This window comes from Palaemon carinicauda, chromosome 11 (assembly GCF_036898095.1).
Source record: "Palaemon carinicauda isolate YSFRI2023 chromosome 11, ASM3689809v2, whole genome shotgun sequence".
Classification (NCBI taxonomy): domain Eukaryota; kingdom Metazoa; phylum Arthropoda; class Malacostraca; order Decapoda; family Palaemonidae; genus Palaemon; species Palaemon carinicauda.
Genome location: NC_090735.1, coordinates 145,067,128 through 145,083,160, shown reverse-complemented (window position 1 = coordinate 145,083,160; position 16,033 = coordinate 145,067,128). Strand labels below are relative to the sequence as shown.

The window sequence follows — 16,033 nt, the reverse complement described above, 5'->3', positions numbered from 1 at the left end:
TATGCATACATATATATCTATAAGTATATACTGTATGTATGTGTGTATGTATGTATGTGTTAAATACATTTAATCAGTTGATGTGTTCTTAGTCTCTACCACAAAATAAGCTAATTTTGAACGTTGCTATATGACGGAAGTAGCGCTGGCAGAGGAGTTTGTCTGAAAATGATTTATCAACTACATTGAATAATAACCTAATCATTTTATGAATAGGAAAAATAGATGAGTTTATCTATTGAAAGCAGTTTAGGTAAAATGAAATATTTAAGGTGTGGAATCTGAAGAAAAAGTATATATGAAAAAAAAAAACGAGAAAATAACGATTAAAAAACTTAAGTAATGTAAACCTCAAGGTCTTCAGGATTTAGACTATTGTTAAAAGTAAAGATAGTAAAAGGGATAAAAAACGGCCAGCGAACAATAGCAAATAAATCAAGAGGGATTGAATCGTGTCGAACTTTCACTTCAGAAGCTCAAAGCTCTGGCGTGCTCTTCAAAGCACGTAATAATATCATTACAAGACAAATACACACAGAGCTGAGTCGACGACAAAGACTTGGTTAAAGAAGGTCATATATCTATTACTTTTTGCTATGTAGGAGCGAGCTTGTATATAATGAGGATTCTCTACGGCGTGATTGTCACATCTTCATTATAGAAGGTTGAGGTAAGTACGCCTTTGCTTCAAGGAAGAAGTGATAACTGTTTTCCTTTGGAATATATTGCTTCGTGGGAGAAATGATAACTGTTTTCCTTGTGAATATATTGCTTCGTGGGAGAAATGATAACTGTTTTCCTTGGGAATATATTGCTTCATGGGAGAAATGATAACTGTTTTCCTTGGGAATATATTGCTTCGTGGGAGAAATGATAACTGTTTTCCTTGGGAATATATTGCTTCGTGGGAGAAGTGATAACTGTTGTCCTTGGGAATATATTGCTTCGTGGGAGAAGTGATAACTGTTTTCCTTGGGAATATATTGCTTCAAGGAAGAAGTGATAACTGTTTTCCTTGAGAATATATTGCTTCGTCGGAGAAGTGATAACTGTTGTCCTTGGGAATATATTGCTTCGTGGGAGAAGTGATAATTGTTGTCCTTTGGAATATATTGCTTCGTGGGACAAGTGATAACTGTTGTCCTTGGGAATATATTGCGTATATGCGTTTTCAGATAATATTGTCACATATTGACTTTCAATGGCCGTTTCGGTTAGTTGTATTCTGAGGTAATTGAAAGTTTTTTTATTTCAAGGTTGTTGAGAAACACTGACCAAAAGAAGCAGAGAAGATGAAGGCTGTTTACGCAGTTGGTGTCATAGTCTGTGTTCTCGTAGCTTCTACGTCAGCAGGTAATGGCGTTTTCAAAATTGCAACATTACTGTGACTTATTATTATTATTATTATTATTATTATTATTATTGTTGTTGTTGTTGTTGTTAATTGCTAAGCTATAAACCTAGTTGGAAAAGCAGGATGCTATAAGCCCAGGGGCTCCAACAGGGAAAATAGCCCAGTGAGGAAATGAAACAAGGAAAAACAAAATATTTTCAGAAAAATAACATTAGTTCTTATAATCTTATTCTAAAGGTATGACTCAAATACGCACCAGGTAGAAGTCATATTCAAAATACAATTAGATATTTTTGGTTCCAGGAATTATAGCTAACCTCTTGATTATTTCTATTGGAATTTAATCATAGTTTAAGATTAGTTAAAAGCACCAAGGTACAAAATTTCATTGTTGATGAATATTCATTAATCTTTTTTATGGCTGAAGATTTTACTTGAAGTAGATAACTTAACAGGTCTAAAGATTTGATTATTGTATACAGGAACTCGGAAGATTTTAAAGACGGGTACTTATGAATATATATATATATATATATATATATATATATATATATATATATATATATATATATATATATATATATACATATACCCGATCTTAAAGTGTACAATAAAGATCTGTTTCTTCCACACGAAGAAGAGGAATATTATTCGAATCGATAACTCATATAATTCTTCACCCACTACAGGACTATTTGACCCTCCCCCAGAGAAGACCCGTACGGCTCGGGAAGCCGTGCCAACTGACGAAGCCTTTGAGAGCTTCTTATCGGGGTGGTCTACCCCCAAAGCTAAATACTTTCTTAAATTTTTGGGTACTCCTGTAGGGTCACCTGATTCGCCTGCCTCTTCGCCCACTGAACCAGCGGGTGAGTTATATCCATAACTTAGTCAATTTCTTTGAAATAATTAATGCATGTTCGAAATGTTTAACTAATGAATAGTTTTTAATTCTTTTTAAAAAGCTCGAAATCCACTTCAATCCAATGCTTCTGCTTTGATAAATATAAATTTAGAGTTCTTCTCAAGTTTTGACGTGGTTTGCCTCTGGTCATTGACTTTGAATTTTTTTCTGTATCACTTAGTATGAGCTATGATGGACACAAACGTATCACAATTTCCAGTCTATTTAAAAGCATTTTCATTATTAGGGTTATGTTTATCAATAATTCCGTCATATTGCACCTATGAAATCGATAAAGCAAGTTATTTTCGAGCAGAACGTTCCTATCTGCAGAGCATTAAGATACCTTAATAGATGTAATAAAAAAGGAATGCGAGAGATTGGGTATCAACATTTATTATTCTTTTACTAAACAGGGGTCAGTTATTGAATGAAAAGTTAGTTAAGTCTACCAATTTCAGAAGCCATTCCATGCTGCTCGCGCTTTCAAAATCAAATTACAAATAAAACGAGACTTTTTCTTTATCATTTCAGCAATGCCCCCATCAGCTGCAAACAACATACCAGAATACAAACCAAATTTCGCCTTACCAAAGTATGTGCCCATCTAATGGTCGTGTTTCCTCTGATGACGCTTTTGGACAACCAGGCAATTGCTCAAAGGACTCTAGAAAAATGTTATCTTCCCTTAAGAGGTCTTCCTTTATGATCTAAGCAACGTCTCATCCAAGATCTTCGATGGCGATTTTGGACAATTTCATCAGTGCCCAAAGGATTCAATCTTGTCATTGGGTGTCATCCTACACCACCTAAACAAAGTTCAGGCTATCCTTAGATGACACTCAGGAACAAGTTGACCCATGCTTTAAGGACTTATAAAAGATCCTATCATCTAATGGATGTGGGAGGAATATTATTGACCTCGTCAGCAAGGTTTAATCCAGACTCAATACAAATATCAACTCTGGTTTAATCCCTCGACACCATATCTAAACAAACTGACCGATACCACAAGGATTCAGAAAAGCAGCAAGTTTATTACCACCCGCACAATGTCCTAGGTCCTCACACTAATTGAAGGACTTGGCATGTGTTAATCTCACTGATTTCATCTTTGTTGGATGAGAAGTCAATGTAGAGAAACTAAGAGGCTTTAACATACAGAGGACACCTTGCTCAATATTAGAAATTAAGCTTGTTGTAATTCCATATAAAAACACATTCCATCACCTCTACTTATCTTTCCGTTGATGATGGTGAAGATTATTCCAAGAACATTTTAGTTCAAATATTGTTATGTAAATAACTCGTTAGGTTTGCTATACTTTTCTGATACCATAATTTCTATGATATTATGATAAAAACTAGATTGTAACCCTGATAAACCTCAAATATGTTAAAAAAGCAGCAAAGACATTTTATGGGGAAAAAAAAATAAATTTTTCGGAATATGTGGTAGCCTATAGCTTTTACAACCTCAATGGTCAATGTCATTAGAATGGTTAACAAACAATCAGATAAAATTTTCTACGTATCTTATTAATTGTCCTTTCAAATTATTCTACCGGTGGAAGAGAGACAATAGAATTCTTGTTTCAATAATGCTAAATACTCCATATTTTAGAATCATTGTGATACCTTTATAACATCTTGAATATTTAAATACACTGGTGAAAAAAAAAGAAAAAAAAAACATCTAGATTTAATTCTAAGAGACCAGTTTTGTCTTAAAATGCTTATTTCGTTATTCAAAATTACAATGATAAAAAATTTTCCGTATAAAAAAACGGTAAATATCCTGTAGATAGTAGGTTGGCCAAGGCACCAGCCGCCCGTTGAGATACTACCACTAGAGAGTTATGGGGTCCTTTGACTGGTCAGACAGTACTACATTGGATCCTTCTCTCTGGTTACGGTTCTTTCCCTTTGCCCACACATACATCGAATAGTCTGCCCTATTCTTTACAGATTCTCCTTTGTCCTCATACACTTGACAACACTGAAATTACCAAACAATTCTTGTTCACCTAAAGGGTTAACTATTGCACTGTAATTGTTCAGTGGTTATTTTCCTCTTGGTAAAGGTAGAAGAGATTCTTTAGCTATGCTAAGCAGCTCTTCTAGGAGAAGGACACTCCAAAATTAAACCATTGTTCTCTAGTCTTGGGTAGTGCCACTCTATCTCATTTCTCTTCCTCTTGTTTTGTTGAAGTTTTTATAGTTTATATAAAAAACATTTATTTAAATGTTGTAACTGTTCTTAGATTATTTTATTCTTCCTTGTTTCCCTTCCTCACTGGGCTATTTTCCCTGTTGGGGCTCCTGGGCTTATAGCATTCTGCTTTTCCAACTAGGGTTGTAGCTTAGCAATTAATAATAATAATAATAAATGTTGCCAGGCATTTACCGTTTTAAAAATAGATATATTGACGTCAAGGAGTAATATTACGGTCACCAACCCATGTAAGATAAAACCAAAGTAGGATAAAAATTATGGTCGCCTGTATTTTGGAAAATACAGCCAAGAACCGTATATATATATATATATATATATATATATATATATATATATATATATATATATATATATATATATGTGTGTGTGTGTGTGTGTGTGTGTATATATATATATATATATATATATATATATATATATATATATATATATATATATATAGATTTTTTTTTCCTTTTTGAGAATTTCCGATTAAGATTACTGTCTTTTAAACTGTAGTTTGGGAGTTCTCAAGCAAATCCATTAATATTTGGAATTCGGACATGACAAATTCGGAGATGATTTTTATTTTTTTCTTAATACAAACCTGTAGTTATTAATGTGGATTATCTTTCGGTGAAGCTGGAAAGTAGACATTAGACTAAAGTGCGAGGTGGCAACCCTACCTAACCGCTTGAGTGGGTAGGCCGGGGATGGCTGGGGGGTTCCCAGTCACCTCTATATCATACTCTCACGGCCATGAGCTACGTCACTTTTGATTGTAAGCAGGACTTCTGGTGGATAGGTGATGGTGGGCCAATTTTTATAAAGAGGACAGGTTTGTATTAGTTAAGGAAAAATACAAATTACCTCCGAATTTACCATTTGTTCCTATACTAACAACCCTACGTTATTTATGAGGTGCTTGCTCGTGATAGAGCAGCGGTAGACAGTAACACGTTGGTCTTAAAAAATACTTTTTAAGTAGCAAGAAGCATAAAGTAAGTCTTGTGTTTTACTGTAAGCTGACCTTAATTCAGCATAGGTTCTTGCTAGTGATAGAGTAGCGGTAGCCGGTAATACAATGGTCATATAAATTACTTCTTAAGTAACAAGAAACCCACGTAAGTCTTGTGTTTTACTGTAAGCTGACCTTAAGCCAGCATAGGTTCTTGCTAGTGATAGAGTAGCGGTAGCCGGTAACACATTAGTCTTAAAAATTACTTCTCAAGTATCAAGAAACATCACGTAAGTTTGGATTTTATTATAAGCTGGCCTTATACCAGCACTGGTTCTTGCTCTTAACAAAGCAGCCCAAAATACGTTAGTCTAATAAAATGAGTAATGTGAGATTTGTAAAAGAGGTACCAATTATGTTACAATGATCATTCTTTAATCTAATATTACACCAGAAGCCTTAATATAGATATATGTAGATAAATTGGACTTGGGTATGAAAACAAATAGCTACATCGGCTGGGCATATTGAAATACATCTGTTATGTAGGATATGTTTGTAATTTACACCTATATGAAAACTAAAATATATCATAAAACATTGAATAATAGACCATGAAATTTAATTTGCCAGGTTTGTTTGGTATGATTGTACGATTCACTATTCTATAAATGTATATTGATAACAAATATAGAAAAATTAATAACGGATAAAGAAACTATTACTCAAGAGTAATAAAAGAAAAGGTCATACTTACACAGTCAAAGCCATCTCATATTACCATAGAGTAAGGTACATAGAGATAATTAAACTGTAAAATTTTGATGTAACGTAGCTAGTTCCTTCCTCTTACAATTTTGACTTCCATAATCAGAGCCTATATTCATTGTGGCCTGATTGGTAACGTCTCTGCCTGGTGTTTGCCAGTCGGGGGTTCGAGTCCCGCTCAGTCTCGTTAGTGCCATTAGTGTCTGCAACCTTACCATCATTGTGAGCTAAGGGGGGGGGGGCCTATAAGTCTATCTGTTGAGACATCAGCAGCCATTGCCCGGCCCTCCCTGGTCCTAGCTTTGGTAAAGAATGGGCTTGGGCGCTGATCATATGACATATGGTCAGTCTCTAGGGCATTGTCACGTTTTGATTGTGCTCGAGAAAACCAACTATGAAACTCTCAATGATCCCCAAAAAGAGAGTATATAGTTTCCATCATGTTTTTTCTTTTATATTCCTTTTCCATAAAATTTAACTACCTTGTTAAAAAAATCGTGATTTCAATCGGAAATTCTCCGTAAAAATTTACTATTCTCAGCCGTTTTTCAGTAAAATACATGCGACCTTAATTTCTATCTAATTTTGATATTAACTTTTACGGTTGGTGACAGTAATATATCTCCTTTACGTCAAAATAACCGTTTTTAAAACGGTAAATGCCTGGCAATATTTATTCCAGGATCTACCGTTTTTTACGGCAAATCTTAATAGTGTATATCGATACGTATTGTAGACGTTTTTGACACTTACCGTATACGATTCTACAAAATAGAATTGTAAGGAACATTTTAAGAACAGCTGTTTTTCTCAGCCACAAAATTTGAAGAGATTGGTGAAATGTGATAAAAAAAGGGAGTACGTTGATCTCTCCGAAGAACCAGATATTTATTATTATTATTATTATTATTATTATTATTACTATCCAAGCTACAACCCTAGTTGGAAAAGCATGATGCTATAAGCCCAGGGGCTCCAACAGGGAAAAATAGCCCAGTGAGGAAAGGAAATAAGGAAATAAGTAAATGAAGAGAATAAATTAACAATAAATCATTCTAAAATAAGAAACAACGTCAAAACAGACATGTCATATAAACTATCAACAACATCAAAAACAAATATGTCATAAATAAACTATAAAAAGACTATGTCCGCCTGGTCAACAAAAAAGCATTTGCTCCAACTTTGAACTTTTGAAGTTCTACTGATTCAACCACCCGATTAGGAAGATCATTCCACAACTTGGTCACAGCTGGAATAAAACTTCTAGAGTACTGCGTAGTATTGAGCCTCGTGATAGAGAAGGCCTGGCTATTAGAATTAACTGCCTGCCTAGTATTACGAACAGGATAGAATTGTCCAGGGAGATCTGAATGTAAAGGATGGTCAGAGTTGTGAAAAATCTTATGCAACATGCATAATGAACTAATTGAACGACGGTGCCAGAGATTAATATCTAGATCAGGAATAAGAAATTTAATAGACCGTAAGTTTCTGTCCAACAAATTGAGATGAGAATCAGCAGCTGAAGACCAGACAGGAGAACAATACTCAAAACAAGGTAGAATGAAAGAATTAATACACTTCTTCAGAATAGATTGATCACCGAAAATCTTGAAAGACTTTCTCAATAAGCCTATTTTTTGTGAAATTGAAGAAGACAGAGACCTTATATGTTTCTCAAAAGTAAATTTACTGTCGAGAATCACACCTAAAATTTTGAAAGAGTAATACATATTTAAAGAAACATTATCAATACTAAGATCCGGATGTTGAGGAACCACCGTCCTTGACCTACTTACAATCATACTTTGAGTTTTGTTAGGATTCAACTTCAGCAGAACTCATTGATGTAGATAGTGGGGTTCCCCTGCTGTATGGGAAAAGAAGCCATCAAAGTAAGTAAAGTAAAGCTCGACTTATGAATAGGATACCCGATGGAGAGTAAAGTACAAAATGTTTTGTCCACTAATAACATACGACGATAAAACAAGTTTTAGAACAGTTACTTGATTAGAGTATTTTTATCATAAAATTAGGGAAAAAAATGCAAATAGGGAAACAAGGAAAGGTTTGACAATTCTGACAAAATGGACATATGCTCATAACTGTAAACATGTGATGAAAGCACATAACGAAATTCTAAAAGCAATAATAAAGAATTTAACGATATGTTCAAATGACATATTTTACAACATAATTTTCTTTGTAATTCATCTGGCCTCCCAGTTTTCACTTTTTTGTGACCTCTATAGATGAAAATGTCATTGGAATAGTCTTGTTCGATTTTACAGCATGATTTGTGATAGACTACTTTTGTAACAAGGTCCACTGCATGAATAATTTTGCTTTTCATAATCTGTGACCACTTATCATTTTTTCCGGACCTTTTTACATATAATCAACAAACTATTCTAGAATTCCAGCGTTTCTCCATGGAAATCCTCAAAACCTATTCTTATTCCCTCATGGCTAACACCAGAACCACAGAAAATACATTGTATCTCGAAGTTGATCCCACCAGAAAAGCGATTTGAACGAGAGGGTATTTAATGAGAGAGAGAGAGAGAGAGAGAGAGAGAGAGAGAGAGAGAGAGAGAGAGATTATGAAATGATATTTCCAAATGAAAAAGGAATAACTAGTTATATACACGAGAAGTCGCATAGAACTTTCAGTTGGCCCGTGGTCTAAATTAATTGTTTATTAATTTTTTTTGTACTTAATTTATTTCCTTATTTCTAGTCCTCACTGAGTTATTTTTTCCCAGTTGGACCTCTTGGGCTTAAAGCATCCTGCTTTTCCATGTAGGGTTGTATTTTGGCTAGTAGTTGTAACAGCAACAACAACAACCACAACATTAATGATAATAGTAGTAGTAGTAGTTATTTAATTAGAGAGATTACTTTTTTATAGTTGGCCCAACGTTCTCGACATTTCCTATGAAGGGTCTGGCCATTCTGAGTGTGAATGTTTCTTCCAATTTTATTTGAAGCTACTTTTCTAGAATCAGTCACCTTTTTGCTTATTTTGAATATTCCTTCGCCTCCATCCAGTCCTTTGTCACACAAAGGACATTTCTCCATGCTCATGGTCACTTCAATTCAGACAGCCTGGTGGCAATAGAATTTATATTTTTAGTATTTCAGTTAAGCAAAACTTTTGATTAGAATAGTTATAGAGCTTAAGTATAAAACAATTCTTTAAAATAAAGCAAAAGTTAATATAAGATACAGCCATATTAAATACAACCCGGTCAGAACAAGTTAGAATAAGGCAGAGCTACCGCTATTTCAAAACAAAATATTTACTGTAGAGGCTATCAGATATGGTCATTGAGTAGAATGAACAATATCTTACTACATATACTGGGTTATAGGTGATTCAATGTTTTTTTTTTTTTTTTTTTTTTTTTTTCCTAAGCTAATTGGGTACACTTAAAAATCTACCGTAAAAATAGTAATAATCCTAGAATAATGTTGCCTGGCATTTACCGTTTCAAAAACGGATATATTGACGTAAATGAGTGATATTACGGTTACCAACCCGTAAAAGGTAATAACAAAGTAGGGTAAAAATTACGGTCGCCTGTATTTTACTGAAATACGGCTGAGAACAACATACTTTTACGGAGAATTTCCGATTAAAATTACTGTTTTTTTTTTCTTTTTTTTTTTTTTTGCTTTAAACTATTAACGTTGCCATTGATTATCGAATGCAAAAAGTCTTACAACTTATATCTTTGCATATTCAGATATTATAGAGATCCAAAACTACAACAATCGCTAGATTAAAATATAAGAATTATATTCTTGAATAGTAATGAAGATGAAATAACTATTTTTGTTTTTAAATATTATAAGCTAGAGTCCCGAAACCAGTGTTAAGTGAATAGGCAAAATTTGGCGGCCATTTTTAAATATGGCTGCCTTTCACCACTTTCCCCCAAGTTACCTATGTTAAACTTTTCTATTTCATGTAGAGAACTTATCCAAAAACAGTAATCGGCATAAACCTAGATTGATTGGACTAAATAAACAATATAAGAAATAATTATCAATCAATAAAATATCTTATAAACAGTAACAGCATTAAAACATATTTCATACATAAACTATAGACTTATGTCAGTCTGTTCAGCATAAAAACATTTGCTGCAAGTTTGAACTTTTGAAGTTCTACCGATTCAACTACCCAATTAGGAAGATCATTCCACAACTTGGTCATAGCTGGAATAAAGCTTCTAGAATATTGTGAAGTATAGAGCCTCGTGATAGAAAAGGCCTGACTATTAGAATTAACAGCATGCCTAGTATTACAAACAGGATGGAACTGTCCGGGAAGATCTAAATGTAAAGGATAACCAGAATTATGAAAAATTTTATGCAACATGCATAACGAACTAATTGAACGACGGTGCCAGAGATTAATACCTAGATCAGGTATAAGAAATTTAATAGACCGTAAATTCTTGTCCAACACATTAAGATGAGAATCAGCAGATGAAGACCACACAGGAGAACAATAATCGAAACAAGGTAGAATGAAAGAATTAAAATACTTCTTCAGAATAGATTGATCACCGAAAATCTTAAAAGACTTTCTCAATAAGCCTATTTTTTGTGCAATCGAAGAAGACACAGACTTAATGTGTTTCTCAAAAGTAAATTTGTTGTCGGGAATCACACCTAAAATTTTAATAGAGTCGTACAGACTTTAAAGAAACATTATCAATGCTGAGATCTGGATGTTGAGGAGCCACTGTCCTTGATCTACATACAATCATACTTTGAGTTTTGTTAGGATTCAACATCATACACTATAATTTGCACCATACACCAATTTTAGCTAGATCTCTATTAAGAGATTCAGCAACCCCAGATCTACATTCAGGAAATAGAATTGATGAAAAGAGTGTAACATCATCTGCATATGCAACAAGCTTGTTTTCTAGGCCAAACTTTGTCATGTGATTATATTATGGAAAGTAATGGGGCAAGACCTCTGCCCTGGGAAACACCAGACATCACATTCATATGCTCAATGTAGTGCCCATCACCAACAACTCTTTGCGACCTATTACTTAAAAACTCACTAATGTTACTGAGAAGAGACCCACCCACTCACAACTGTTTGAGTTTGAAAATAAGGGTAACACGGTCAAAGGAAGCACTAAAATCACGGCCAATCATACGAACTTCCTGACCACAATCAAGGGATTTCTGTACAGCATTAGAGATTGTAAGAAGGGCATCACATGCTCCAAGGCCCTTACGAAATCCGAATTGCAAACTAGGGAGCGTATGATTACCTTTAGCAAGCTTATTAAAGCGTTCTGACAAAAGACGTTCAAAAACTTTAGATAATATGGGAGTTATGGAAATTGGGCAGTAGTCAGTTGGACTAGAGCTACTATGAACACTTTACATAGTGGGGTAACATTACCCATTCTCCAACAAGTGCTAAAAGCTCCTCTTCTTGCTAACTTGCGCAAAATAACAGATAATTTTGGAGCTAAGAAATCTGCAGTCTTTATAAAAAAAAAAAAAGAAAAAAAAAAAAAGAAAAATTATGATTTGGGTTTATACCGCCATAAGCATCAAAGGGTCCATCAATAGAGCTTTAATTTCACGAGATCGTAAAGCTAAACTACTTAGTTTAGCCTGAGAAAAACAAGTGTGAGGAAGATCAAGTTTCTCATTACTCTGTTTGCTGTCAAACACATCAGCCAAATTGCACTTCGTATATTTTCGTTTTAGCCATGGAATATATTAGAGACATAGAATACATTAAAAAGAAAAAAAAACACGAAAAGAGGAAGCGCTATAAGCATAAGGCGAGTAAAATAGAATAAGAAAATAATAAGAAATTTATTAACGAATTTCAATGAACAGACAGAGGAAATTCAAAGTCTCTAATACTGTCTTGATTTAACTATATCACGTCCTCCACACTCTGATAAATTGTCTGAAATTAGAACTGAATTATAAAAAAAAAAAAAAAAAAACTCTTTAGAATGCTCATGTTTAGACTCTTCTATCCTCGCAATGACATTTCTTTCTTTTGTATCTTAGGCTTCGCTGTCTATCGGTAAATACAAAGAATTAATCACAAGGGTCAGGTAATCATGTGATGTTGACGAAGATATCCACTGTTTGTATATAAAGAGATGCAACATCTGGTTTGAAAGTCATCTTCCTTCGTCTTCAGCTGGGTAAGGACATCATTATTTGGAAAATCTAGCTTCAACTTTGGGTGTTTTTTTACGGATTTTATATATTTAGTGATTCTTTTAACCCCCAGGGTATTTGGAAATTTCCAACCCTTAACCCCCAGGGGTTATTTTTTTCAAGCACATTTTGCAGTATATATATTTTTTTTTAATTGCTCTAACAGCCTTAATTTTCGTCATAGAGAGGTCAGGTTGGTCTCATTCTCTTTGAAAATGCCTGAAGTTTCTCAAAAAATTATCAAAAATATGCAAATAAAATTTAAAATGGTAGTTTTTTGCAAGGACGTACCGGTACGTCCATGGGTGTAAAGGGGTGAGTTTTGTGAAACGTACCAGTACGTTCGCGAATTACTGTAAAAACATTTTTTATTTACATCTGTGGGTACGTGATAATAGAACTATTCTTATTCTATTTATTAGAATATGCCTACCTAAAATTTTCACCTTTATAATGTATTCTTAGAAATCATCTCCATATGGTGAGGGGAATCATTTATTTGTAAATCAACTGAATGCGACTTTGAGAAACAAGACCGAGGCATTAGTGATTGACATTACCCTAGAAGAAAAGTTTTTTTTTTTCTTTTTTAAGAATGCCTTTACGGAAATATTTTCGTGGTGCAGTTATTACCTGTTATTTACATTTAACTGTACTTCTTTAAATAAATGATAACAGTAGCGTAGAAACCAAAATAAGACCAAGGCTGAAGTGTGAGATATTGTGGAGACTTGATATGAAATTAAGGTACAATGATCACTCAATTTTCTTTTCACTTTAACTGATGAAGTTCTATAATTGATTTTGCAATCCAGCGATCACAGTTATTAAGAATTATTCGAGAAGATCTACATACTCTCCCTTAAGACTTTGACATCTGAAATGTGCTTTTTTTGAATAATTGTTGTTTTGTGATGAATAATCATTTTCTGATGGGCTTGTACCAGTACAATCACTTCCAAAATCAATGTTATCACGGTACTTTCTAAAAGTGCTTTTAAGAAGAAAAAATATGTTATTAAACGTTTTCACTACCAATTCTATGAATATAAATATTCCAAATGGTTTTGGTAAATGTAGAATATTAATGAACTTTATGGTATGAAATTAAAGGGAAAGACAGATAATTCATTGGAGAGGAAATATTCATGTCAACAACTTCCCTGCTTTTATTAATATGGACATCACCTCCTGTTTACCCCATTTCCAAACGGGCTCCTAAGGCACTTCACTCTTGTTTGGTCAAGTTTTTTAACTATACAAATATTATTTAACGCCCACCTGAAAAGAAGTGATGTATGCAATATGTATATATATATATATATATATATATATATATATATATATATATATATATATATATATATATATGTATGTATATATATATATATATACTGTATATATAGATATATATATATATATATATATATATATATATATATGTATATATAGATATATATATATATATATATGTATATATACATATGTATGTGTATACATATACACATAATCATATATATATACATATATATATATATATATATATATATATATATATATATATATAGTGTGTGTGAGAGAGAGAGAGAGAGAGAGAGAGAGAGAGAGAGAGAGAGAGAGAGAGAGAGAGAGAGAGAGAGAGAGAGAGAGAGAGAGAGAGAGAGAGAGAGATTAACCTGTCATCAGACCACTTTCCACACCCATCACTCTTAAAACAATTTTACAAGTTCCATTTCCTGTTTTTTCTCAGGTGTCGCTATAATTCCAGAAATCCTCGTCTCTCCTGTGCATCCTAACTACTCTACAATATGAAGGCTGCTTTGTTCGTTGTTTTGGCCATCTGTGCTTCAGTTGCTGTTTCAGGGCCTGCCCCTGCAGGTAGGTTGTTCTTGTTAGTAATATACAATATGGCTACGAATTATCACACGCACGAAGAAATACAAATATATCATATTTATGTATGTATGCATACACACACACACACACACACACATATATATATATATATATATATATATATATATATATATATATAAACATATGTGTATGCGTGTTTTGGCCTATATTAAAGCGATTTACACACACACACACACACACACACACACACACACACATATATATATATATATATATATATATATATGTGTGTGTGTATGTATATACATGTATATGTGTGTGTATGTGTGTAAATCGCTTTAATATAGGCGAATACACACACATATATATGTGTGTGTATTGGCATATATTAAAGAGATTTACATATACATTTATATACCTATATATATATATATATATATATATATATATATATATATATATATATATATAAAGATTAACAGATATATCTATCTGTTAATCTATATAGATAGATGATAGATATATGTATGTGTTTTTGGCCTTCATCACCCTGACAGTATTCCCCCGCAGTCGACTGATTTAACAAATTTAATAAACAAAGACATTTTTATAGAATTAGAAATACTCACATTATGTCAACATTTAAAACTCCCTTTCAGTTTCATTTTCCTTAAAATTCTGAAACATCCAAGTGTTTTTAATAAGTTAAAACACTTTTGAAAATGATATCAAGATCATAGCCGTGAATAAATAGGAAATTATCCTAGTTTTAGATACAGTAATTGCATATTTCCTTTGGAAATCAGATGTGCCTCTATTATACGTTTTCCATTATTAGTTTATTCATTTATTTATTTTTTTCTTCTATTGAAGGTCCTTACGGAGGAATACCACCTGCAGCATCGGCCTTCATTCCTCCGGCCGCTAAAGCTTTCATACCCACCCCGGAGGAGATCGCCGCTTTGAATGCCCTTAAGACAACTGTGACCGCCCCATCATCTGGGCCTGGGCCTGCTGGTCCACCTAGTAAGTCTCTCTCTCTCTCTCTCTCTCTCTCTCTCTCTCTCTCTCTCTCTCTCTCTCTCTCTCTCTCTCTCTCTCTCTCTCATCGACATTATGAGATTTTTAGAGTTTTGATTTTACAGGGAAACGTTCAGTCTGATAATATTCCTGTTGTTACAAACGAGCCATTATGATATAAAACCGTAACCTTTTTGACTCTCATCTTGATGTAATACCTATCAAATTATCCATACATTCAAATAATTGCTATAGCCAGTTAATAATTTGTTTGTTTTTTTCATTTTCTGCAGCCATGCCCGCTGCAGTCGCCAACTTGGTCAACAAATACAAAGCAGCAGCTGCCGCCTTCGCTCCAGCTCCAACTGTCTAAATTTCCCTCCCGAGAGGCTTTGCGGTGACGTCATACTAACTTTTCAGTGACGTCATATGTTGCCATTTCTTCCAGATTTGGTTTTGGATAATCTCTGCTGTAGCTCCAATGGCTCCAGTTTCGTGACTGCCGCCTTCAAGATCTTAAAAATGTAGCCTTCAACTTTCATGATACCAAACAGATTTGCAACCTTCCAGTTTGTACTAGTTGAAGCCTGCTAAATGACATACGTATAGCATACCTCAGCGAATATAAAATCATTATGATATGTAATTTGATATTTTCATTACTGATATTGTAAATAATTATACCAAGTACTATGTCGTATGAATCAAAATTATAGAATTTCAACTGAC

At 33.6% G+C, this 16,033-nt stretch overlaps 2 protein-coding genes across 2 annotated transcripts; both read left to right on the top strand.

Moving 5' to 3' along the window:
- Positions 1-646: 646 nt before the first annotated feature.
- On the top strand, positions 647-3,622 carry LOC137649828 (uncharacterized). Its single transcript, XM_068382781.1, has 4 exons — positions 647-670; positions 1,257-1,353; positions 2,044-2,223; positions 2,793-3,622. Exons 2-4 carry the CDS (start codon positions 1,293-1,295, stop codon positions 2,867-2,869), a joined length of 318 nt encoding a protein of 105 aa, XP_068238882.1. The 5' UTR covers positions 647-670; positions 1,257-1,292; the 3' UTR covers positions 2,870-3,622.
- A 10,554-nt stretch (positions 3,623-14,176) lies between these two features.
- LOC137649827 (uncharacterized) lies at positions 14,177-16,033 on the top strand. The gene is made up of 3 exons (XM_068382780.1): positions 14,177-14,305; positions 15,158-15,310; positions 15,598-16,033. The coding sequence occupies exons 1-3, from the start codon at positions 14,236-14,238 to the stop codon at positions 15,675-15,677; spliced, it is 303 nt and encodes a 100-aa protein (XP_068238881.1). The 5' UTR covers positions 14,177-14,235; the 3' UTR covers positions 15,678-16,033.

Coding starts and splice junctions, on each gene's coding strand:
- LOC137649828 (XM_068382781.1), top strand. CDS start 1,293: ATGAAGGCTGTTTACGCAGTTGGTGTCATAGTCTGTGTTCTCGTAGCT. Junction 1,354..2,043: donor CGTAGCTTCTACGTCAGCAG/GTAATGGCGTTT, acceptor CACCCACTACAG/GACTATTTGACCCTCCCCCA. Junction 2,224..2,792: donor TTCGCCCACTGAACCAGCGG/GTGAGTTATATC, acceptor TTATCATTTCAG/CAATGCCCCCATCAGCTGCA.
- LOC137649827 (XM_068382780.1), top strand. CDS start 14,236: ATGAAGGCTGCTTTGTTCGTTGTTTTGGCCATCTGTGCTTCAGTTGCT. Junction 14,306..15,157: donor TTCAGGGCCTGCCCCTGCAG/GTAGGTTGTTCT, acceptor CTTCTATTGAAG/GTCCTTACGGAGGAATACCA. Junction 15,311..15,597: donor TGGGCCTGCTGGTCCACCTA/GTAAGTCTCTCT, acceptor CATTTTCTGCAG/CCATGCCCGCTGCAGTCGCC.